Source organism: Elaeis guineensis, chromosome 3 (genome assembly GCF_000442705.2).
Source record: "Elaeis guineensis isolate ETL-2024a chromosome 3, EG11, whole genome shotgun sequence".
Lineage (NCBI taxonomy): Eukaryota > Viridiplantae > Streptophyta > Magnoliopsida > Arecales > Arecaceae > Elaeis > Elaeis guineensis.
This window is the reverse complement of record NC_025995.2, coordinates 128,278,805-128,304,773: the sequence shown is the minus strand read 5'-3', so window position 1 is coordinate 128,304,773 and position 25,969 is coordinate 128,278,805. Positions and strand designations below refer to the sequence as shown.

The 25,969-nt window shown below is 40.1% G+C and overlaps 1 protein-coding gene across 1 annotated transcript; it reads left to right on the top strand.

Moving 5' to 3' along the window:
• The first annotated feature begins 2,884 nt into the window (after positions 1-2,884).
• Positions 2,885-12,675, top strand: LOC105040170 (ribosome biogenesis regulatory protein homolog). Its single transcript, XM_010916576.3, has 8 exons — positions 2,885-3,080; positions 3,764-3,914; positions 7,014-7,065; positions 7,207-7,335; positions 10,788-10,905; positions 11,509-11,695; positions 11,802-11,915; positions 12,281-12,675. The coding sequence occupies exons 1-8, from the start codon at positions 2,995-2,997 to the stop codon at positions 12,410-12,412; spliced, it is 969 nt and encodes a 322-aa protein (XP_010914878.2). The 5' UTR covers positions 2,885-2,994; the 3' UTR covers positions 12,413-12,675.
• The last annotated feature ends 13,294 nt before the right edge of the window (positions 12,676-25,969 follow it).

Here is a 25,969-nt window from a genome sequence, read left to right as displayed (position 1 = left end):
ATTTTCAGCTTTAAGGCAGCCACATATGTTAGTTCTCCCTTCTTTATTTCCCTTTTTAGTTGAAGAGAAGAGATTTGATGCATCCTTTCCAAAGTTTGCTAAGCAACAGGAATAATGTAGGGAGACTCATCTCCCATCATACACAAAGCATCTAGAAAGGGCATTGGCACCATCCTAACAGTCTGAAGAAATTGGCCTTTCCACCCTAAGTTCCAACTCGAATAGGCACATCCCCTGCAAGCCCAACAATGAGCCGTGCTTCAGAGTTCACCGCCTTCATTCAACTGGAGTCCCTCTCCAACTTCAACCCAAGATGGGTAGCTTCACGATCGGCAATGAAGTTATGGGTTGCCCCTATGTCCACCATCGCCCGAGTCACATGACCATTGAGCTCATGTAGTCACATGACCATTGAGCTTCGCTTGCACATACATGAGCTCACTGGTCCGCCGGTTGGATTGCTGATGAGTCTGGTGTGGCTTTAGTTGTTGTTGTTGGTATGGCTTTGACTGCTGCTGTTGTGGCTTCTGCTGTTGCTGTTGCTTGAATGGCTTGGACTGCTCCCCCACTTGATCCTTGATGGTATTTAGCAACCTAAGGGCACCCATGCGAAGGCCCTCAACCTGCTCTTCATCATCGCTGCTATTGTCATCATGGCTGGTTGGATTTTTCTGCATACTAGCCTGTAATGCATTGAGAGCTTATGTTTTTGGGACAGTTCTTCACCATGTGTGGCCCTTCACATAGAAAACACCCAGACTTCAGGGCCCTTGCTATCTCCAGCCCCTTCATCTTGGAGTCTTTCTTCTTCTCATTCATCACAGCCTTACCCTTTGATAACTTATGATTTTTGGAGGTGTTCAGAGTGGGCTTCTTCCTTTGGTGGTCAGAGGAGAGATAATCCGTCAGGCACTCGACTGCAGCTTGAGCAGATGCTAAGTCTGTGACACCCCTCTACTGTAACTCCTACTGGCCCACGGTTCAAGCCCTCCAAAAAGTAGAACAACTTGTCTTTTTCAGATATGTCCCGAATGTCCAACATCAGTGTAGAGAACTGCTTGACATATTCTCGAACAGTCCCAGTTTGTTGGAGATGCCTTAAGTTTCGTTGGACAATGAACTCCATATTCTCTGGCAAAAACTGTGCCTTAATCTTTCTTTTCAAATCCTCCCAACTGGCAATGGTACACCACCCTGCTTGGATGTCTTCATACTGAGTCCGCCACCATAATTTGGCATCCCCGGTTAAGTACATTGTAGCCAAAATAATTTTGGTGTCTTTTGAGTTAGGCCGCACCATCCAAAAGTACTGTTCGATGTCAAATAAGAAGTTTCCTAACTCCTTTGCATCACGAGCCCCACCATAACTTCGAGGCTCTAGCGCTCGCATTTGGCTTGACCCACTATCACCAGTGGTTGGAGTTGGTATGGCACTAACTACTCAGATCAGGACTATAACTCTAGCAGCCAAGTCATTGAATTGCTCCCGCAGGTGCTGGACAGACTCCTGCATGTTGTCACTAAGGTTGTCCACTGTCTCGACAAGTTGCTCTTGATTCAACTCTAACCTAGTCAGACGATCCCCCAGAGAGAATAAGGGCACCAAGCTCTCCTTAATCTAGGCCAAATGGGTCTCCACTGTAAAGATCTGCTCTCATGGCTTCGCAGTTTCTTGATGTCGGCCTGTCCTTTCGCTAGGGCCGAGGTGGCTACCATTGTCTCCTCTTGCGTCATCCCGTCCCATCTGTGTTGCACAGGTGTCCTCGATCGAATCTGGCTTTGATGCTACTTTGTCACGAATTTTACCTCTTGGTAGATCAAATCCGTGTGGCACCCTGAAGTTATTTGCACAAAGGAGCTAGCCCATACGTACCAAGCAAGATGCACAAAAGATACAAAAAAAGGTAAGGCAACACTCTCAGATATGGCACTGTAAGAACATCATTTTCATTAATGAAATCAAAGGAATACAAGCCTATATGATCGCTACTCAAATTACAACTAGCGGCTCAGGAGGCAGGGGACAAAAATCTGTAAGAAAATTTGTCCACTGGATTGTTCTCGCCTATCCTTCCAATACTATACAAGCAGAGTATCCATTCAAATTTCATCCTGGGATTCCAAATGATCGAGCAGTATTGTATTTTTATGATTTATTTTTGAAAGTCCCGACACGATGAAAATACTCCAAAATTCATCCAAAATAAAAAAAAATAGTGTAGCGATGGTTGCTTATGCTGTCTAGTTATATAAAATATGTATAAAACTGTGCCAGAGATCGTTGCCGAGCAAAATATAAGGCAAAAGAGTCCTGACAGCATGCAGCATGCTACAGAGGATTGGCGCTTTTTTTTTTTTTTTTTATAAGAATCGGGGGGTTGGCGCTCGATGACTCGAATTGCATCTGCATTCTATAGCAAAGAAAAGGAGAGAAAAAAACATAAGGGTACCACTCCCCTTCTCCCACCCCATCCTCCAACAGCACGATCTGCCACCGCCTCTTCTCACGAGCCATCCGCAGACCAGCCTACCCATGCGAGAAATAATCACCGTTCACACGCACGCAACTGCCCAATCACGCTTTAAGATATGCGATCATCCTCGATCGAGCGGGATCACAATAAGCCGTGATCGGAGCGTCAGTCGCGTCACCGTTCACAAATCACAGCCTGGTGCGAGATCAGCCCATCACCCCGGGAAGTAGAGTCGCACCAATTTCGAACCCCTCAGGCGTTGATCCGCTCCCTCTCGCACAGGGGTTGATCCGAGCCAACCCAATCCATCGAATCTAGCCCACTGCAGATTCGATTCCGGCTCGTTAGAAAAGAAGCCCTAAAAACCTCAGCTAGCGTCGTCTTGTTTTAGCCCCTCCTCTTCCGTCGCTCCCCCCCCCCCCCCATTCTTCGTTTCGGTCCTCGACTACGCCGGCACAGAGAAGACAGAGCGAGAGAGAGAGAGAGAGAGAGAGAGAGGGAGGGAGGAGTGATAAGAGAGATGGGGACGGAGACATACCAAATCGATTTGGGAAACCTCATGGCTTTCGATCCATCGCATCATTTCCCATCCGTCCCCTCCGCCAGGTTTGTCCGTTCCTCTCCTTTCTTTTTTTTTCCTCCTCTCAAATTTCTGTCTTTCGAACTTTTTTTTTCTTTCTAAGGTCTGATATAATGTCTTGGTGCAATATTCTCGAACCAAAAACTGAGAAATTGCTCTACGGTTGGTTTATGAGACATCAAAAACCTTCCTAAGAACCTTGAAAGACATGATTTTAACCTATACTTCTAGATTCTGGACTTAGTTTTCAGGGTTTGGGGCATTTTTTTCTTGTCCTTCCTCCTCCTCCTTTGGAAGAGCTAGTAATAATTAGGTTACTCTTAAACCCTCCCAAGACTTCTCTAGAGGCAGGATATTAACCTAGAGTGCTAAATGAGCCTTTATGACTGCTTCTGTGATTTCCCCGGGGCTTGGTCCCTATTTCCAAGCACATATACTCCACCAGTTTCAGAGGTGTCAGCTTTTGCCCTCTCAAAATCCGATCTTTCTAACTATTTTTCACGATCTTTTCGAACATAATATTCTTGATTTCCTCTATATATTCATTTAAATTCGTTTCTTCTGCGTATAGTTGTCACAAATAATTGTTTTCTCAATGGATTTTTGGATTCGCCAAAAACCTCCCTCGGGTTTTAAGCAGCATGAGGTAAACTTAAATAAAGAGCACCTCTGATTTTCTGAATTTATTGTTCTTTGCATTATATTTCAGGGAATACCTGGTAAAGGAGTGCCTGCACAAAGGGACAGAGCTGGTACAAGAAATTGCTAATGCTCTCTTTAGCTTGCCGTCCACTGAAGATCCTGATGGTCCCATCGTTCACCTGCCACAGCCCAGCACCAGGCTTCCTAGAGAGAAGCATGTAAGCTTTGATCTGATGGTTCATTTGAACTACTTTCTTCTTCATATTCTTTTTAAGTATGTTATCTGGCAAATTTAATTGTCGTTTCGTTAAATTGTGTTTGGACCAAATCCTACAGCACTGGCTTTGTTTATTGTTTACAGCCTGACTACCATTTTTTTTCTGTGTCTGTGTGTCTTTGTATTTCACTTTGTACTTGATATGCAAATGATATGCATAAAATTCGCATCATCATTTTGATAAGCAGTGTGCTTTGTTTTAAGAGGAAAAAAAATAGGTCTTGAAGCCATATATTTGGAAAATATCATTTAGCTGAACCATGGGTACTGCATTATAGATGTAAAAGATATTATGAAGCAAGCATTCATGTCATCTATTTTTGGCCGCTTTGTGGATTCTACATCAACAATACTTCTTAGTCAGCCCACCTTCTCCATGATAGATCTTTTCAAATAAATTTTCTTTCATAGCTTTCTTCCTTGGATACCATTACACCGCTATAAATTCAAGTATAATACGGAATATGGTATGGGTATCCTATAAAACACATTAACCTACCAATGTAAAAGCTTTGAAATTTCTATGCAATTGGGTAATATTGATGCTTTAATTTGTTGTATGCTCTCTGCAAATTTTTCTCATAAGTTGATTATGCAATTTAATTATACTTTAATGTTGGTAATCTGTGTCAAGTGTCTAATATTAAGGTACTCTAGTGAAAGGGTGTGCAAAAAAACCTACCAAATTGCAAACTTGATCTGAACCGGCCTTTATGGTTCAATTTATGTTTTTTTTTTTAAAAAAAAAATTCAGTTTGGTGTTGGTTTGAGAAAAGTTAAAACCAAAAAAATTTGGTTTGGTTTTGTTTGAGCTTCTAAATAACCAATCCAACCCATTATAAAACTGGCCCAAGCTTCTTCCATATAAAACCTGCCCATGCTTTAAAAAAAAGACCACGTCCTCTCTCTCTCTCGCCCTCACCCTCGCCCACGCATCCTTCCTTTCTCTTGCCCATGTGTCCTCTTCTTTGCATCCCCTACTCTCTCTTGCTTCATTGAGATGGGTTTTCAAACCCTAGCCCACCCAACCCTCCACCGAGTCCTTGTGAAGAACTCGCCTCTCCTCGCGGCCTTCCTCCACCTCCCCCATCAGGAGATCCATCTAGCTTGAGGTAGCGGAAGGAGCCATGACTTGATTGATACCAGTAGCTTTTAATCTTTGAGCTTAGATCTCATGGGGGTTCCACACAATTCTTGTAAATTTTGGAGTTTTCTTGGGTTTCTTGGCTCCAAAGCATGGGATTTGTGGTGTTTCCTCTTCAATTTCCGCCACCAAGGAATGCTATATGGATAATGGCATTGTTGGGCTCCGAACACCAGCAAGAGTCTTTTGTATTTCGAGCAACTTCCCATCTTGGTGACCTCTTATTGGAGCAATCGTGAATCTTGTGTGAGTTTTTTTTTTTTTTTTTTTTAATTTTGTTGTTGTGTTCTGATTTTCTTTTGTTAGGGTTCTTGTTTGATTACTTACTTTACCTTGGGAAAGACAAGGAGGGCACCTTGCCTGCCTCCTCCTCCTCCACCACCTTCCCTCTCTCTCAAGTGGGAAAAATGGCTATTTGTAAATGGCAAGGCTATCTTGGTCCTCTTAGATGGTCTCCGTTGTTTTTGGGAAGGAAATCATTTGCAGGTGTTTTGATCTAGTTGCAGAGATTGGTTAATATAAGCTTCCTATTCCTCTTTCTCTTCTCTGCTTTCCTAATTCCTTCTTTTTTATGGGCCTTGTCAAATGGAAGCTGGATAAGACTGTCCTTCCCATATTCAAATGGGCCTTGTGAGATAGAAACTCCCGTTCAGCCTGTCCCATTTATCCTAAGTATATTTGACAGAAGCCCGTTTATCCAGCCAACCCGATAAACTGAATCGAACCAAACCACATTTTTCAGCTCGCTTTGAACCAGTTTTTTAAGGTGGTCGGTTCAGTTTTGGATTTGATTTTATAAAATTGATTTAAATCGGTTTGGTTTCAAAATAGCCCTAAACTGACCCGACCTGAATCATGCACACCCCTACTCTAGTGTCATCACTAAATCTTCTTTGATTTCAGCATCTCTATCTTCACCCTTTAACTTGCACCATGGACCTCTCTCCCCACCAGGTTCATCCAGCCCTACTTTGACAAGCAGTTGTTAGTAATGGTAATTAGATGCTTGTTAATCATTATCTGTTTAAGTAAATTGAAAAAGAATTTAATGGGTTCAAGGAGAAGCTATATTAAGAAATCAGAACTCAGACCCTCTAGTTTTTGTTGATAGATTTGTCATTCTATCTTCTTGTATGGCATATACCATTCAAATTTTGTTATCTCAAGCATCATATTGGCTATTTCTGTTTTCTAAAAAGGCTGTGTGCTGCAAATGTCATCCTATTTAGTATTTCAGGATGCTTGTGTCCCAATAAACATACTTATGATTTTCACATGATTATTTTTAAAATAAAGGACAAGGGAATTTAATCCATAATCACATTTTGGGCCCAAATTGTTTGGTTAGAAACCCTTGACTATTATCTCTAGCAGCAATTTTGTGAGGATTGTCCTCCCAGTCTTCTGCCTTTGAATTGACTTTGCTTCAAATTGATCAATTCAATTTTCATTTATGATAACAGCAATTATGGCTGATGCCTGGTGCAAGTTGATTAAACTGATGCCTGGTCCAAGTTGATTAAACTAAGTCCCTCTTGAAATTTAGTACTTTCAGTTATTTAGTCAAGTTTACCATGGATCCTTCTATTAGAGGATGACATGAATTTGTCTTCATTACTGCATGTGATAGTTGGGCAGCTATGAAGAATGACCTTATGTGATATTAGAGATACCTAGCTGGTTAATAGTGTAAAAGAGCTCCATGGTATGTCCATGACTGACAAATGTCTTGATTACATTTGGTTGCAGGCAGATTGAATCCCCATTTAAAGTGAATTGAATATTGGTGCCTTTTCAATTTTGCACCTTTATGCAGTATTTTGCAATTCAGAACTCTTTTTATTATTCACTTGCATGAGAGTGTACAACACTAATTAAACTGCATTGCTTTCTCAGCTTCCAAAGCCTAAGCCTCCCACAAAATGGGAACTGTTTGCCAAAGCGAAAGGTTAGTCTTCCTGTATGTTTAATGTTCTGTGATGGGGTTGAGTGCTAATGAAATGCTTTCTCAGCCCCCTTCCTCAGGGGAGAAATTCTTTCTGTTGTCTGCTTCAACATGCTTGATGATATTGCTTAAATGATATTACAGGCATAAAGAAGCGCAAAAAAGACAAGCGCGTATTTGACGAACAAACGGGTACTTGGAAGCGGCGATATGGCTATGATCGTGTGAATGATGACAATGATGTCCCAATAATTGAGGCCAAATTGACAGATGGTAATGGTTTATCTTTTTAAATCTTCTTTACAGATTCATAATGAACATTTGACATTTCATAATAGAATTTTCAATTAGCAAAAGAAAAGCAGCCATCATGCAGACAGTTAATTTGATTGATGTTTTGAAGAAGAAAAAAGAAACAGAGATTGACTCATCATGCTGATTGGCAAAATAGGAGAGAAAAACAATTGGCAATGAGATGATTATGTTAGAAATAGCAGTTTTGTACAACTTATCTATTAAACTCTACATGTCAGTTGGGTTCTTTGCAATGCTATCCAACCTCATTGTAGGATGATCATTGATATTGCAGGGATAGTACTCAATTGCAGCTGTCTTCTTGTTTAGGAGATCCATATGATTTTGCATAATAAAATGAAAATATTGTGAAAGTCTCCTGCACTATTGAAATTTGAATCTATGCATCTATAGCAACCTAACTTGTAGTCTTGTACTGAGTTGTGAATGACAATAAGCTGATCCTTTGTTCGAAAATGATGAGTATGCGTCTTTTAAGTACACAACTTTTGAATCGCAGGAGATGTTTTGAGGCTCTATCATGGTTGCTATCTTGTCTATCTATAATACTTTTAGATGAACAATATAGTCTTTAGAGTGTACTGGGTCATAATAAATTTCTAAAAGTAACAAGCAAATTGTATAATTTGTTAAACATTGCTATTGAGAAATATATGTTTAATGCTGTCATCATGCAATATAGGAGCTATGTTTTTTTTTTTCCTTTTTTTTTGATGAAAGGGAATGTAAGTGCCGTTTGACATGTTTTGAATGCAATTATAGGTTGAATTTCTATTGTTTGCTGTCAAAAAATGGCACAAATAATCCTGGTTCTTATTCAGAATATTGTTTGTCTGAATTTTAGTTGATTAAATAAAACCGGTTTCTTTTACTTAGGCTTAAAGCTCATCTGACTATGTTTCTCCAACTAAATCACCGTTACCATAATCACTTTCTTTATTTTACTAAATGCAGGACCATTCTCATATCACATCTTGGATCATTGTGGTGATATCTGTTCTTTTGCGTTGTGTCACTCATCCTTTACCATTGATAGGATTGATTGACCTGTAGAATTCACAACTCAAAATATTCTCGCAAATGTCCCTAACTTAGATTGACATCAGTAATATCAAAAATGCCTCTTCACTGTCATTTAATTTTCAAATCCTCTTAACAAACCCCAATCGATTTGTTTTCTTGTGTTAAAGTGATGGCCTATTCACAGTTCAAAATATTCAGGCAACTGTCCTAACTCGGATTGACATTAGTAATATCAAAAATACCTGTTCATTGGCATTTAATTTGCAAAACCTCTAAATAAACACAAATCAATTTGTTTTTCCTGGGTTAAAGTGAGGCCTCCTTTGCAAGAACTTTACCGTACTCATCAACTTCAAGCTGCAATCTGGAATCTTTTTATTAACATTCGTTCTAAACCAAATATAAAATCATGGATAAGTGCAAGGTCGGGGGGTAGGTTGAAGTTGCAACAAAGTGGCATCTCTGCTATGTTGTGGAAGTGGTGATTTCCTGCTTAGGATGGGATTGTGAAAGCATCATTGTTTTTGAGTTGAGAAAGATTGGTTTGACGGATCAGGAGTAGCCTACCTGTAACATTGAAATTCAATCCAACAAGGTTGAATATGTCTGAGTACTTCTCTCATTTGTATAGAAAAATACAATTTGATTACTTACGCTTTGAATTTGGTTTCAACATACATGGATTGTGCTTTTAGATTAGATATTACCTGCAACTGCAGCATTAATACAACTAAGTGGGGAAATGATTGAGGATTTCTACATAGACAGAATTTATTCCTTATGAAGCACCATATTTTTGGTTAAAGAAGTGATTTTTCTGATCAAACAATTAGTGCAATCTGGTGTCAACTTATTGTGCTGCTTGGTAGCTTCTGTGTTGTTTGAAACTCACTCCTTCATAAATGTGCTTAAAGCCTGTTGATCTATCCTATCATATGGTTCTATGAGTTAGAACAAGTTGGAAAATGTCTAGCTTATTAGAGCTTTATGGTTTATCAATAATTAAGAACTAGCTTGCAAATAATGTTTTTGAAGGGAATATTTGTTTGTTATTTCTGATCAATCTATTTTTAATAACACAATCATTTTTATGTTAGAAATGATTTGGTAAAAGCTTTGAACTTCATTACTTGACTGATATGCTTGCAGAGATCAGCTTATATAACTTCTCTGCACCTCATTTATCATGAAACAATTTTTAGCCAACTAGATTATAAAGATAAATACAAATATTATGCTTCTTTCAATTGGTGGGATATGTCTTGCTTTTTCTATTTAGTCATTAGTTGACCGAGATGCTAGCAGGGATCAGCTTATATAACTTCTCTCCACCTCTTTTATCATAAAACAGTTTGTAGCCAACTAAATTATAAAGATAAATACAACTATGTTGCTTCTTTCAATTGGTGGGATATGTCTTGCCTTTTTTATTTAGTAAAAAATTTATACTTGATGAACCTGCCTTTTTTAAATTTGCACTAAGCAATCGAAAATGGTATGCTAAAACATTTTTTTTTTTTAAGATTTAATTTGGCAATAGAACGGATGGGCAAATGGATTATATTAGTCAGTAATAATTTATTTTAGCTTACTGTAAGCTTAAACCAGTCAAAGCATATAACCTTGCATTAGTACCTGTCCATGTCCAGGAGCCATTCTTAGAGTTACGACACCATCATCACACCCCTCTTGTCAGTCTGATATTCTATGATTGTTAATCATTAAGCCCTGAGATACCTATTTTTTCTTGCCTGTTTACTCCTTTTTATATATAATGTACTCCGTAAATCATGTGTTCATTTTAGGCTCAGCCGAAAATATAGTACTGCCTTGTAGACCATAGAGAGATTACTTGGAGTTGTCAACCTTGCCTGAAAGGCTGCAGTGCCTTGTATTTTGATTGTTTCTGGGACATGATCATGGCCATTCAAAGTTACAGTCCCATAATCTCAATGAGCAAGACTATACTATCAGTAATGTTGGGAAGTTGCGTGTCACAGAATATTGTGGACCTTGGATCATGTAGGCTGTCATTGTAGATTTGTAGTTGAGTTTTTTTTTTTTTTTTCCAATTATTGGTAAATAATCTAGTGTAATCATTGGTGATTATTAACTGAAGTTATTTTTGGTTTCTATGAAAGCAATATTTTGAAGCTTTTTAATTCCATGATAATTCTTATCATGTATTTTTCTAAAGTAATTTAAGCTTGTGACTGTGTCTCTTAAATAGTATTTTTTGTGCTTTCTTGTATGTAGTTGACTATCTAGGAGAGTGCATGTAATGGTTGACAATTAAATTTTCTGTATGTATGGTAGATTGGTGTTCCTTGTAATTTTGGATAATTATATAGTTTAGTTGTTCTATATGGATAATTCTGTTCTTACAGAGCCAGGGGAGGATCCTTTTGCCAAAAGGAAGGCTGAGAGGAAGAAACGAGTTGAGAAGCAAGAAAAGAACCGGCTGGAGAATCTAAAGCAGGCCATGAAAGCTGGTGCCTTGCCAAGGTTGTTTTCTGTTTTCTATCTTCTGTCGATACTTATTCTTCACCTTTTTTCAGTTATGAAGTTTAAAGTATTTAGATTTCCTGCCATCACCCTATCTTTGCCCTCTGGGTACTATATCATCTGTAAAGAGCTTACTGATTTATCTGTATATATTTGTGCCACGGTTCTGGCAATGCCCCCTCATCAAGTTACTTCTGTGTGGAAATACGTATGCTTTCACTATAGCTAACATGCCTATCTTCTCTCAAGCCTCTTGCTCTTTGTTGTTTACTGGTTTCACTTAGTGTTGTAAGATAATCACTTGAGTATTATTAGATATTATACTTTCTGAATGCTGAGTATTCAATTTGTCTATTTGCCCTCCAGGGTATTGGATGGCGATTTATCTGCAACATTATTGCTGCATTTAAGGATCAATAAGCTGTGGTGGCTAGTAGCTTATTGTGCTTCTTATACTTAATTGTGTTGTCATGCGTACCCTTTATTTTTGCTCATGTACTGTTAAACTTGTATGATAAATTATCTATTTACATAGCACCCGATTGGCTGTCTTTTCGATGTTGAGACTCTTAATCTTATCTATAGTTGAACTTTCCAATGCAGTCATGTACAACTGGCTGCAACAGCATTGCCCATCACGGGAAGCCAGAAAGAAGCTCCAAAGAAAGCTAGTAAAGAGGAGCTTGAAAATGTAGCTGGGATGGCAGCAACTGCAACGGCAAGTGGTGGGAAATTCGACAAAAAGCTGCCAGGCGAGAAAGCTCCCAAGCATACTGGGAAGTATCGAAAGGTTTGTACGCAAAATACAAACTCTTATGTTGTATCTGCTTAATCATGCCTTTTGTTGGGACCTAAGATGAAGATGGTGTTTTTTCGATTGCTTTTCTTCCGTCTAGTTCCTCCCTGTGGTAGAAGGAAAAGGAATGGGCAACCAAGAGAGGCAGCAAACGGAGAAAATTCTTAACCAGCTGATGGCTAAAAGCTCTCATGACATACTTGATGTCAACAAGGTAACATTTGTAATTCGCACATTGGAACCTAGGTGCTTATCGTTTGCCTGTGAATTTTACCAGACAGATATTTAAAAAAAGTTTTGCAAAAAATCAGAAATCTGTTTTCATGAACTTGCTTTTTCAGGTTTTGACTTGTCAGTGTGGACAAACAGGTTTTATGGAAAACAACCAAACAATCATTTTTGTACAGCTGTTTCAATAAAACTTGATAAACTAACTATCTGTTAATGTTTGTGGTAGTACTCACTTTCCGCTTTTGCCTTAAATATATTTCTTCTTCTTTATGCAACCTCATGCTGAAAAAAAGAGAGAGAAAAAGAAAAAGAAAAGAGTGTCATTTGGCTTGAGTTAATTGTGAACAGGCAGTTACGATGTTCAATGTGAAGAAAGAGAAGCGACGGAAGAAGGAAAAGGATCGGGAGGCATTTTCTACATCAACTAAATTGAAACCGAAAAATAAATCTCTCAAAAAGTCATCAAAGAAGAAAAAATAGATAGTGGTGCTGTTGTATGAAGCTTAGCTTGGTTATCAAGGCTTCATGAGGAGCTTTAGGTTTTCAGAATGTTCCGATACCCTTGCTAAGCAATGTCATGTTCTTTTTCTGCGTCTTTATCAAGAAAATTAGATTAGTTTCCTGTTCTCCGGAATGCAGTTAATGCATGGTTTTCTTTTTGATGATTGTCACACAGCTTGTATATTTAACTTCTGGTATTAATCTACAAGACACCTGAAGGTAGGATTATTCTATCCTTAAAATACTGCTCAGACTTATAAATTCTTGGTCTCTGCTTTGCATTATTATATATGCTATCTGATGATTTCATCTAAAATGATCATGTATAAGCGTCTTTTGTGTGTGTATCATGCGGCTGAAATCCTGGTCTCTACTTTGTATGTGTGTCTAAGTTTTAGCTTCCAAGATTAGCTCAGTCCAGGAGACAAATCCGACGTTATTTGATCACATTTGATACGGTGAATCAATGGGCTGAATGATGGCGGGAACTGCTGATCATCAAAATATTTTGATCATCAAAAATTTTGTGCATCGTGGGCGGTGTAGAAAATCTGATATGGAGCATCATATATTTTGTTTGATTAATCACATAGTCATTTTTTTTTTAATATATATTTAATATCTGTAGATCGATTTTTTTATTTAAAAATTTTGTATGATAAAAATATTATTTTTTAAAAAAAATTATGATATCCTATAGTATAATATGATCGAGAATGTCATAATATAGTTTAAGATATTATAATATAAAAAAATATTTTTGTTTAATCATTTTTCAATTCGTATGGTTTATTTTTTTATCGTTTGAAAATTTTGAATGACAGAATATTTTTTTTAAAAATTATGATATTTTATGTATATTATGATATTTTATATTATATTATGATATTTTATGAATAAAAATTATGATTTTTTGAATGTAAATAATCTAATTTTTGGAAGAATAGTGATATTTTTATTATATAAAATTTTTAAATAAAAAAATTAATTTATAGATATTAAAAGGATATTAGAAAATGATAATTAGGCGAACAAGTCAAACAAGGTGGTGCGTTTTACGGATGCCTGTGGTGCACAAAGAATTTCGCTTTCGATCATTCCTGATTCTGAAGATGACTTGTGGTATTCCTAGGGAAGCTGAAGGTGGCGCTTTGTATGGTGATGTTCTGGTGAAATGGGTTTGACATGGACCAAACATCCTCTGCGTAATGGGACAACCCATCCTTTTACCCACCCACCCGGCCTTCGTATGAGCCCAGGTTTGATAGCCGGGCCCAAAAGTTTTGAGTGCATGTCCGGTAGGTTATAACCTTGCCACTGGATTCGGCGGGTTGGGCTGAGTTTGGATCAGGCTTGGCCCAGAGGACAGCAGCAATTTTTCAGACCTGAGCCGCTCCATACCGGGATTTGGATTTTCAGATCGGGCCTCGAGCTTCTCTAGACGAGAACAAGTTGGAGAGGCAAGGAGGCGGCTGGCGCCTAGGTGGGGATGATGCGAGATGGATGGAGGGAGATGGGGAGATTGGGAAGACACGAGGCGGCGAAGGACTGGATGATACAAGGAGGCGGTAAGGAGGATAGGATGATATGTGAGGGACGATGAGAAGGCCGGGATGTCAGGAGGGAGGTGAGCATACCGAGCAGGTGGCATTGTTAAGGAGGCAAGTATGCCGAAGGCTCGAAGTGGGAATTGGGGATCTGGGATTCTAAATTAGAAGCTGGGATATAGGCTCGGTCTGGGTCCAAGCCAAGTTGATGTAAATATGAGTCCAGTCTGTTTTAAAACCTGAGCTTGATTTTTTTTGGTCTGACCTGACTCACCGAGCTGAAGATTATGGTCTAAATCCGTTTTAAAGGAGTCGGGTTCGGACAGATCATCCATGGTATCAGCAGGTCTACTTGCCACTTGTTTTTCTAGTGGACGCTTGCCGCTTATACTGCGAGATTTTCTTTCATCCGAAATAATGTTTGGTGGCCGGTCTTGTTTGCGGTGGCCTTTTGAGGAACAAGGGGCAATTTCGTGGTTGAAGTTGCACGCAGCAAGTGAGATTTTATTTTGTAATATTTTTTTATATATTTATTTTCAAATCTACCCTCCTTCCCATTTATTTTCGAAAATACAACACTTGGACTGAGGTGGCACGGACGCGATGAAACCATATGTTGAACATGCGATTTCAGATCTGAAAAGCATGTTGAACATGTGGTTTCAAGTGATATGACTTATCATAATAAAAAATTTAAAAATTAATTTTAATTTTAAATTTAAAATTGAAATCGCATGTTGAACATGCGGTTTCAATCGATTTTATTTTTTTTTCATATTTCAGGTACAATTTTCTTTTTTCATTCCCAACTTCGTACTGGACGATTGGGGGGTGCGGGTGGGGGCTTCGCTGGGACCCGGGAGGGAGGGGGCGCTTGTCGACTAGGGCGGTGACCAGGACAGGTGGGGTGCGGTGGCCGGGGGGGGGAGGGGGCTGTGGGGTGCTGGGCAAGGGCCGAGGGAGGGTGGAGAGGGTTAGGGAGGTGGTTTTGTGTTGGCCAAAGTGGCGAGGGAGCGGGTGCAGGCTTCATCGGGGTGGGGGCGGTGTGGGGGCCGGGGGGGGTGTCGAGGGGGGCATAGGGCCCATGGACAAATGAAGGTGGGGGGCCCATGGCGGTGCGGCATGGCCGGGAGAGGTGCCATGGGTGGCGCATTGGAGGGGGAGTGGGTGCGGCCAGCTGCCGGCAGACGAAGCAGAGGATCGCCGGGGGGGAGGGGATGGTGGGAGGAAAGGAAGGTAGAAACTAAAAGAAAAGAAAAGAAAAGAAATATATATATATATATATATTATTAATAATAAAATATTATTATTTGATTAGTAACTAAATATTATTATTTTATTAATAATTAAATATTATTATTTTATTAATCAAAAATATTATTATTTGACTAATAAAAATATTATTATTTGATTCCTCCCTGGCGGTAGGGAGAAACGGGCATAGGGTCCGGGGGGACGTGTGGAGGAGCGGCGACCAGACAGAGGTGCTGCGGGTGGCACATCAGAGGGGGTGGGTGCAGGTCGATCGCCAGCAGACGAAAGCGGAGGATCACCGAAGGGGTGGGGGTGGGGGTTGGGAGGAAGGAAAGATAGAAACAAAAAGAAAAAAAATAAATATATATATATATAATTAATAATAAAATATTATTATTTGATTAATAATAAAATATTATTATTTATTTAATAATAAAAAATATTATTTACTTAATAATAAAATATTATTATTTGCTTAATGATAAAAAATTATTATTTTATTAATAATAAAATGTCATTATTATTAGAAATAGAAATAGAAGGTATTAATAATATTATTTTATTGTGAAAATTTATGTGGAGGATCTTTTTATAATTTAGAAATAGAAGCTATTTATGTAATATGATATTAATGTATTAAAATTAATAAAAATGATATATTAATAAAATAAAAATTTATATTGATAAAATAATATATTAATGCATTAATAATATGATATTTTATTAAAAATTAATAAATATATTTATCACTAAAATAAAAATTTTATATAATAATAAATTTACTCATCTGTGCCCCCGTCATTTAGTGCGAACACAAAATCATCCCCCACCCCCTTCATCCTCCCCCAACCCCTACGTCTACACCCCACGCCCCCCACAACTCCCCCCTCCTTCGGCCCTTGCACCTGCGCACCGCACCCTACCACCCCCTGTCGCCTGACACCCCTCTCCCCCTCAGCCCGGCAAAGCCCGCATATGCGCCCCCCCCAAAAAAAGAAATGAGATATGGAATAAAAAAAAAAAAGAATGAAATCGCATCGCGAACATGTGATTCTCACATCTCGAGCATGCGATTTTATTGAAATCGCATGTTCAGCATACGATTTTAATTTTAAATTTAAAAATAAATTTAAATTTTTAATTATGTCAAATAATAATATTTTATTATTAACTAAATAATAATATTTTTATAACTAATAAAGTAATAATATTTTATTACTAATAAATAATAATATTTTTATTAATCAAATAATAATATTTAATTATTAATAAAATAATAATATTTATTACTAATCAAATAATAATATTTTATTATTAATCAAATAATAATATTTTATTATTAAGTAAATAATAATGCTTTATTATTAATCAATTTATATATATATATATATATTTTTTTTTTCTCTTTTCATTTCTACCTTTCCTTCCTCCCACCTCCCCCACACCCCGACGATCCTTCGCTTTCGTCTGCGGCAGCCGACACGCACCCACTCCCCCTCCAGCGCGCCATCTGCAGCACCTCTACCCGACTGTCATTTCTCCCTGCCACACTTGCTACAGCACCCCACATCCCCCTACAGCTCCCCCATGCTGCACCCCCCCACGGCCCCTGCACCTTATGACCCCCACCGCTGGCACCCCCACCCCCTTCCCCTTGGCCCAGCAAAGCCTGCACCCGTGCCTCTCGCCACTCTGTGCCAACACAAAACCACCCCCAACCCCCTCCACCCTCCCTCGGCCTTGCACCCGCACCCCAACCCCCCTCCCCTACTGCACCCCGCCACCCCCGCGACCTTGGTACCACCCTAGTCGACCAGCGCCCCCCTTCCCTCCCCAGTCCTAGCAAAGCCCCCATCTGCGCTCCTGGTTGTCCGGTACGAAGCCGAAAATGAAAAAAAAAAAAACGAGCATCCTAGGAACGAAAAGAAGAAGAAGAATGAAATCGACTGAAACCGCATGTTCAACATGCAATTTTAATTTTAAATTTGAAATTAAATTTAAATTTTATATTTTATATTATCGTAGGTCATATCACTTGAAACTACGTATTGAACATGCAATTTCAGATCCAAAATCACATGTTAGCATGCAGTTTCGCCACATCCATGCCACTTCAGCACAAGTACCATATTTTGAAAATAAGATGGAAAAGGGGTAGATTTAGAAATAAATATTAAAAAAATAATTTTTTAAAAAAAAAAATCCCAGTAAGTGATCTACAAGGAATCTCATTTCTTGCATGTGGAGAAGAGCTTGGAGAAAATAGGACAGAGCGGAAAAGATGGAGAGGAGAGGGTTGTGGTCCTACCACATGATTATGTTGGTCCATGTTATCATGTCCTTCGAAGAATTCTTTGTGCACCACGAGTGGTGCAGACCGCATGCACTATCCACAGTGATTAGTTTCTGCACGGAGTCGATGAAAAAAAAAAATTTTTCGCACATCGCACCCCGACCCCATGCATGAACCAATCTCTGTGGGCAATGCATATGGTTTTGCACCACCTGCGGTGCACAAAGAATTTCTCCATGTCCTTCATCAGGGTTCTCTTGAAAAGCCTCTTGAGGTAGCCATGTCATTGTTCGTGGTATAGACATTGATTAATAAAGTTTAAGATATGGCATCTCTGATAGACACTATGTTGAATACTGTAAGAACTGGTCCATGGAACCCGATTTGGAGTGAAGTCGGTAAGTCGGTTTGGAGTGAAGTTGGCAAGCTTATCCCTTACCTAATTATTGGCTGTGGATTAAGATAAGGCTGCCAAGCAGTCGGATAGGAGTCGTGCATCAGTGGAGAACAACTGAAGGCTGTTTGGATAGATTATGCCGGAAAAGGTTGGCCTTATCCATGGATCCATCGTGCTTATCTTCTTCCCTGCCACTGCTTCTTAAACCCCACCATCCTCGATTGAATCCATCATCAAAGTCTCTTCTTTTCCCTTCTTCCTCACCTCCGACAAACGTTGGACTACTGCAATTAAATTGCGGTCGCCCAAGAAGCCTCCTTTCTCCCTAATTTTCTCTATCTCATCTATTCTGGGAGCTTTCGGGTGTGATATCCACTAGAATCAGCCCCGCCGGCTGCACCCTCTCGTTGCCACTACCGCTGATAAGCCTTTCTCCTTTCCTTCCTTTTCTTTTGGCCTTGCATGTTGTCATCATAGTGGCAGGGGGCAGCACCTCTTGATTTTCTCTCGGACCCCTGCGCATGCCCGAACCCCGCCTCTAACCAGCATCGTGCCACCACCGCCGTCGACCCTATCCCCTCCTCCCCTCCCTCTTTGCGAAACCCCTGTTCGGCTTGAGAAGAGAGGAAGAAAAAAGAGAAGAGAGAGAGAGAATAAGAGAAAGAGAAAGAGAAAGAGGGAAAGAATGAAAAATTAAGAAAGAAAGAGAGAGAAAGAGAGAGAAAGAGAGAGAGAAAGAGATAGAAAGATAAAGAGAGAGGGAGAGAGAGAGAAAGAGAGAGAACTTGACCAATATCTGATTCGATTAGATCTAAATTGATCTCTCAATGACCAACTTAGACTGCCTAGATTGAGGCCCTTGATTTGGATCTAAATCTAGTAGATCCAATCCAAAAATCTAACTGACCTAGATCAAGTATCTCTCCTTCTTGTGTTGGTCAAGTTAGATCAAATAGATCGAATTTTGATTGCTCTTTTCTTTGTATCTCTACTGATTGATCAGATCGAGCCTAATTAGTCTAATTTTTAATTGATCAATGAGATAGATCTAATCCAAAATTTTGATCTACATTGAAAGGAGTATGGATCTGAGAATCATGCCATGTGGCAAAGATCGTGACTTTTGGATTCGACTAATGGTAAGTTCTCTTTTATCTCTAGATTTTTAGTGCATATTCATATATTTAAAAATTAAATTTTATACATAAAGATTATTAAAATATTTAAAAATTATAAAGTTTGGAAGCATATATTCTATGTATGAAAAGTGATTCAAAATTATGGATCAAGCATGACATTGATGCGAGAATTCATTTGGCACCAGGCGCTGGAGTCGACAGTAAGGCGGGCTTTTCGGGGGCACGACCTACACAAAAGTCCTAATCGGAGATGGCTCCGACGAGGATCCTTCGACGCTCAAGTCATAACTCTCATTCAACAAAAGGAGGAGCATGAGAGGCAGAATAATGGAGTACCTTTTTGAGGGTCATCTTTGAATCTCTTTTAAGGAGGGAGAGTCGGAGCATTAGTTGGCAAGTTGGTTGGCGCAATCCCATGATTCGCGGGGTGTGAGGTTAGCGCTCGAAATTTTTGGGATATTGTAGTTGTGGTTGCCATATCCATTCCACGATAGCTGTTGCTTGGCAGACACTATATTTTAAAGTTAGTTGCCAACTGAGGGTTGTCGAGATGAGGGTTGGTTGGTGACGACTAACAGTCGACCGTCCTATGCCATCATCAAGGTTTGTTCAGTGACGTATGATTGATCGATCGACGAGGGGTCATTGGCAGTAATGTACAGAGATCGTCAAGTAGCCATCAATGGGCTTTTATTTGCTCAAGAGGCAAAGCTCTGGTCAGGCAATTGCAGAAGACTAGTTTGGCGAAGATAGCGACCGATCTTGAGTCGGCGAAAATAGTGGCCGACCTTAAGTCGGTGAAGGTTCCTGTTAACGGCCTGCTAAGTGCGGACATTTTGGATCCTGGGTCTTTTTATATAATCGGCCCATGCAGAATTTTTTCTAACACATGCCCTCTACTTTTGAGTTCGATTTTAGTTGGACGAAGGGAGTACACCTGTCTTTCTTAGGCTAAAGATGTGAAAAGACCCTTCAATTGATGGGACGTGCATGACTTGAGTCATCATGATGAAATTAAATGGACATCATTTTACCATTATTTTTTAAATTATAGCATCAATTTACGTAACTGATGGCTGCGACCGACCGAATGAAGAGATGCCACATATGCCACTTCTTGTGACTTGTTAGGAAGAAATGATTCGATATCTAGATGTTATCTTCTCTTGGCTATAAATAGAAGAGGTGTCTGTCTTGGCTTTTTCGATTGCTGCCAGACTCTTCAATTCTCCTTTTCTCTTACTCATTATTATAGCTTCATGGGACAAGGGGCCTTCCATCTTCCTCCACGGTGTGACTCTTCAAAGGAGTTTTTGAAGATTTCGATGACTACTTCACTTCTATTGTCTCCTTCCTTCGTTCTCAGGTCGGTTTTCCTTCTCACCCATTTATTTTTCTATTCTTTCCTTCTTTCTTTAAATATCCTTTTGGTTCTTTTATTAGGGAATGGCAGAGCAAAGCGAGCTAGGTCCCAGCAATTATAGTTTTGTGTTGAATCCAAACGATTTGAGTCGGATATGGATTTGATATGGGATTCTTTCAGACTTTAATATTGGGCTTCCTAGGATAGACGAATGTATAGATAATCTGCCCTCCAGTCGGCTCGCCGTATATGAGAAAGCACTCCAGGCAGGCTTAAGATTTTTGTTCAGTCTTTCATCTTTGATATCTTTTGTTTCTATGATTTTTTCTTTTGTGCCATTCTTCTGAACTCCTTTAGGTTTGTGGCAGATTTTTTGATCCTTTGTATTATGGCTAATATTCAGCCATTTGTTGATCTCTTCCGCTCTTTTTTTATCATCAAAAGGCATCCTTACTCCAAAAATTGATCGTACTTTTCTTTCCAAAGAAGATTTCTCCTCTGATCAAGGGCGCTCCATCTTTCGTTCACAAGTGGAAGGAGCATTCTTGCTAGTGTCCAGCCCTACAGTGGAGGACTGGGACTTATCGAGCTAGGATCAGCCAAAGACTTTAGCATTCAAGATTTCAAGACTGGGGGTCAAGGAAGAGAGTCACTTTAAGGTCCTCAAAGAGTTCAAGGCTCCCTCGGCTAACGAATTGATATCTGATGAGGTCCCTTTTAATGCTGGACTCAGTCAGATTGACTTCAGGGATGAGTATTGTAGTTGTCCACCTTACTCATCTTTTTTTTAAAGCTGCTGATCAAGTTCAGCTGTTTGCAAAGATGAGATTGGAAGATATCGCCAAAATAAAGTAGAACCTCCCGAAGAAGAGGAAGGCTCCTATACCTAAAGGTGCCTCTAAGTGGCTGGTGACCCGTCGAGGAAAGACACGAACGAGCACAGCTCAAGGACTGGGGCCACGGTTGTTTTGGTGACTCCCACTCCTCTAAGTCCGACTCTAATGGCTCCAGCTCCAATATCTGCACTCCTCTAGCGCCAACATCTCCACCGCCTGAGGTTCCCTTGCTTGCTGCTCCGATGCCTCCTCATGGGATTCAGTCCTCTTCCACTCAGCTTCCCATTGCTACAAGCCAATGCAGCATGCCTCCTCCTTTTAGTGAAACAGATCCTCATGTCCGTCTTATCTCCATTCCTGAGGCTGCAACTTTTGATGATTGAAGAGTTATCAAAGAATTAACCAAGAGATCGATGCTTCCCATGGAACTGAAGGGTGTCATTGACATGAGCTTCGACGACCTATAGCGGTACTCCATGACTACCGTGTATCAGGTGCCATTCTTATGTCTAGTTTCATTCTTGAGCTTCTCCTCTCATCTTTTTGCTAATCATAATTCTCTATAGGTACTTTATTTTTTAGTTAACACCTTGAATCGTATACGCAAGGTAGAAATCCACAGACTTTGCATCGAAAGGCCGAATCTAATGTCGCAAAGGTATGCATGCATGTCGATGCGATCAAGGCAGAGGCCGATAAGTTGAGAAAATTTCTTAACAAAGTTTTCGTCAAGCTTGCACAAAAAGGAGAGGAACTTCAGGTGGCCAAAACAAAGCTCATCGAGGTCGAGCAGAAGGCTAGGGAGTAGGCCAAGGCCAGAGAGCAGGTCAAGGATCAGGTCGCCAAGGCCAAGCGGGAGGCTAAGAGAGGGTTGCGAGGCCTATCGATCGGCTATGGAATCTTTTAAGGCCTCAGAGGATTTCAAGCATGAGATGGCCCAGATGATTGATGGCTATAAGGCGTTGGAGGAATACCACGATGCCTTGATTGAATACGGTCAAGGGTCCTTCAATGCAGGACACGAGATCAGGTTTGAAGATTGCTACCGTCTGGTTGCTGCTTGACTTTCTGAGATCAATCTCTTCTTTTTGGATGAGGATGAAGGTGATGTGGAGGCCACGGAGGAGGCAGCTCCTCCCAGATCTACGACTGCTGAGCAGCAGGTAAGGAGTGGGGAGGCAGTGATTGAAGCTCCTTCACTATCTGCTATCGGTCTGTCAGGAGTATCTTCGAGTCCCCCAGAAGTCATGTCCGATCCTTCCGATCTTCAAGATGAGGTTGGAAAATAAATATTCCTTCTAGCTTTTTCTCTTTCTTATTTAATTATAGAAAAGTTGTCATCGATGAAACAATATTTCATCCTTTTTATATATTTCTTTGCTTGTCTAGTTACATTCGTACGCTCTTATCGAATATACCCCTTCAGTTCCTATTATCGAGCTTTTATTGGCGGCATCTACAGTAAGGATCAGGTCCTGTGTAGGTGATCTTGAAGAAAATGTTAAAAAATTAAATAAGAAGGCTATTATCGGAAAGAAGAAACTATCGAAGACTAGGAAAGCTCTAGACGAGGCCTCCATAAAAGTCGATCGATTGAGGATGATCAACCATTGGAGTGTCATGACGTATTCTATTGAGAAAGCTCGACTGGCAGCTGAGTCTGCAAGGCTATCCAAGCTCATAGAGGATGCCACTTGGGGCGCTGCTGTCAGGCAGTAGGACCTCCATCTTTGACTTCGTTGGTCTCAGGATAGGATCTCGAAACTGGAGTCGTCGGAGGCTGCTGCTAAAGAGGCGAGAAAATGTTCTGTCGATCATATGGTGCAGCTTCAGAAGGATCTCCATGTCGCCTAAGAGAAGATCTCTAAACTTGAGTACTCAGGCAATGTGGTCGTCAAATATAGGTTGAGGAAAAATTGACAGACAGTCACAAAATCGAGGTGTGTTGGAAGAAATTCTACATGGGCCGATTATATAAAAAGATCTAGAATCTCAGATATTTGCACTTAGCAGGTCCATCAACAGGAACCTTCGCTTACTCAAGGTCAGCCACTATCTTCGCCGACTCAAGATCGGTCACTACCTTCACTGAACTAGTCCTCTGCAACTGTCTGATCAGAGCCTTACCTCTTGAGCAAACAAGAGCCGTTGATAGCTACTTGACGATCCTGATATATTACCACTGATGACCCCTCATCGGCTGACCAATCATGCATCACTGAGCAAACCCTAATGATGGTGCAAGGTGGTTAACTATTACCATCGCCGACCAACCCTCATCTCAACAACCTTCAGGTGGCAACTAGCTTCAAAATACAGTGTCCACCAAGCAACAGCTATCGTGGAATAGATATGGCAACCATAACCACCACATCCCAAAAATTTCAAGCAGTAACCTCACACCCTGTGAATTATGGGATCGTGTCAACCAACTTACCAACTGAAACTCCAACTATCCCTTCTAAAGAAGATCTTAAAAAAAATACGCCATTATTCTACCTCTCACGCTCCTCTTTCTATTAAACGAGAGTTCTGACTTGAGCGTTGGAGGATTCTACCGCAGTCTTCTCTGATTAGGACTTTTGTGCAGGTCGCACCCTCGGAAGGCCCACCTTGCCATCGACTCTAGCCTCCCGATGCCAGATGAATTCTTGCATCAACACATGATATCACCTTAGCATGATTATAAAATTTGAAAGGAGATGCTTTTCTTATTTAAATATTGCATGACCTTGGAAACAAGATTATACGTATTTATTCTTGCATAAATTTTGAATAAAAATTATCCCTCTTATTTTTGAAAATAGATGTGAAAATTTTGATTTGATATTATTATGAAAATAAGTATGATTATTTAGTTATGGTGAAATTATGAGAAAAACTCTCTAGTTAGACTATGATCTAGGTTTAGCCATAGGACTGATCGTTGGCTACATGCCAGAACTAGTTTCTTCTGGACTTAACTAGTTGGGGCTGATCATTAGCACATACTGATGCGTCACATGTTTGTTTTCAAAATTAATCTCTTTGCCCTATCATAGGGTTAATCGTGGTCATGTGAATCAAAACTAGTTTCCTTCTGAGCCTAATCATTGAGACTGATCACTGGTACATGTTAATAGATTGCATGTTCTGTATTTAGAGGTTAGTCTTTTTCGAATCTTATCATGAGACTGATTATGGCCGTAGTCACCAAAGACTGAGAGAGATTTTTTTTTGATTTTATTGTTATACATGGTATGCTTTGAAAAAAAATTATATTATTATTTATTATTATTAAATTGATATATTTTGAAAATTAATTATGCCTGATCCATCAGAGATATTGATAACTTACTGAGCCTATAATGCTCACTTTATCTTTTTTGTTTTGTTTCAAATCTAGAAGATCCTATAGGGCTTGGGATCGAGCAGTGAGGAGCATAGGATCTTAGAGGATATTTGCTTAGTTTGTTTTTGAATAAATATTGATCTTGATTATGATGAGATATTGGTAACTGTATTTTATTTGAATCATTAAAATTAGAGGTTTGTTTTTACTATCACCATCTAAGTATGATTTGATATAATATTTTTGATTATGAAGATAGATCTTGTATGTCTTTAGAAGTTAAACCCTAGGGACGTGAGGCTGTCTGCCGTGCCTGACTCGGGCCTTGAGTCGAGGCATGATAAATACCTTGTCAATAGATGCCAGGTGGGAGCATTTAACATACATGAAGATGAGGGAGTTTTGGATGAAGAGTTTGCATCGTAGACACAAATGGCGAGGGCTTGCTTGTAACTTCGATGACCATGGGGGGCATTGGGTGGTAGTTTAGGCATTGAGGAGGGTGGAGAATTCAAAGGAGAGGTAGGAAAGTAGTAGTGCATTATGGCATAGTGTGCAGGTAGATGAGGGAGATGTAGCGGCAGTGGAGAGGAGGCCAAGTGGAGGAAGAGGGTGGTGTGAAGAATGAGCGCAATCTAGAGGAAAAGATTAAGGTGGGGGGCTTGGGTGGAGATGAGGAGCATGCATATGAGGTGGGTGGGGGGTGGAAGGCAAAGCAGGGAATAAGGAATGTGCTTTGATGAAGGTGAAATGGAGGAGGTGGGCCGTAAGCCTCTTGGGGATAGCAAGGGTTGGGGTTAGTGAGAGGCGGCATTGGCACGAAAAAAGGAGGAGAGAGAAAAAGAGGAGAGGCTAAGAGGTCTGATGGGGCATCGTTAAAAAGATTTGGTGGGAGGTGAATAGGGATAGCAATTTTTTTTAATCCGACAGATATTCGATCCGACTTGATTAAGAGGTAGGGTAGGTATGAATTTTAGAAAAAAAAATTCTAAACAGGTTCAGATCTGATACGGATAATGGTATACCCCACTCCAAACCCATTCAGATAATATCTCTTTTATTTAAATAATTTAAAAATCTCTCTCTCTCTTTTTCATTTAAATAAAATCTGCCCACCACTCCCTCCTCCCAGCTGGCCATCCCATCACCCAAGGCGCTACGATGGCTCGTCAAGTCCCCACTCCCCCTCGATCCCCCATCCCTAGCGGTGGGTCTACACTCCCCCTCCCCACCCCCACCCCTAGCGGCGGTACCCTAGTAGCTAGGGTTCCGATAAAATCCTAGCCATTTTCTAAGCTTCCCTGCTCGGCCACTCCAAGCCTTCCATCCGATCAAGACTCTTGAGGACAAAAAATAATGGAAAAATCTGGGGAAAA

Bases quoted from the DNA above. Each gene is read 5' to 3' on its own strand.
- LOC105040170 (XM_010916576.3), top strand. From the start codon at position 2,995: ATGGGGACGGAGACATACCAAATCGATTTGGGAAACCTCATGGCTTTC. The intron at 3,915-7,013 runs GTAAGCTTTGAT...TTGCTTTCTCAG, and splicing joins GGCTTCCTAGAGAGAAGCAT to CTTCCAAAGCCTAAGCCTCC. The intron at 10,906-11,508 runs GTTGTTTTCTGT...TTTCCAATGCAG, and splicing joins AAAGCTGGTGCCTTGCCAAG to TCATGTACAACTGGCTGCAA.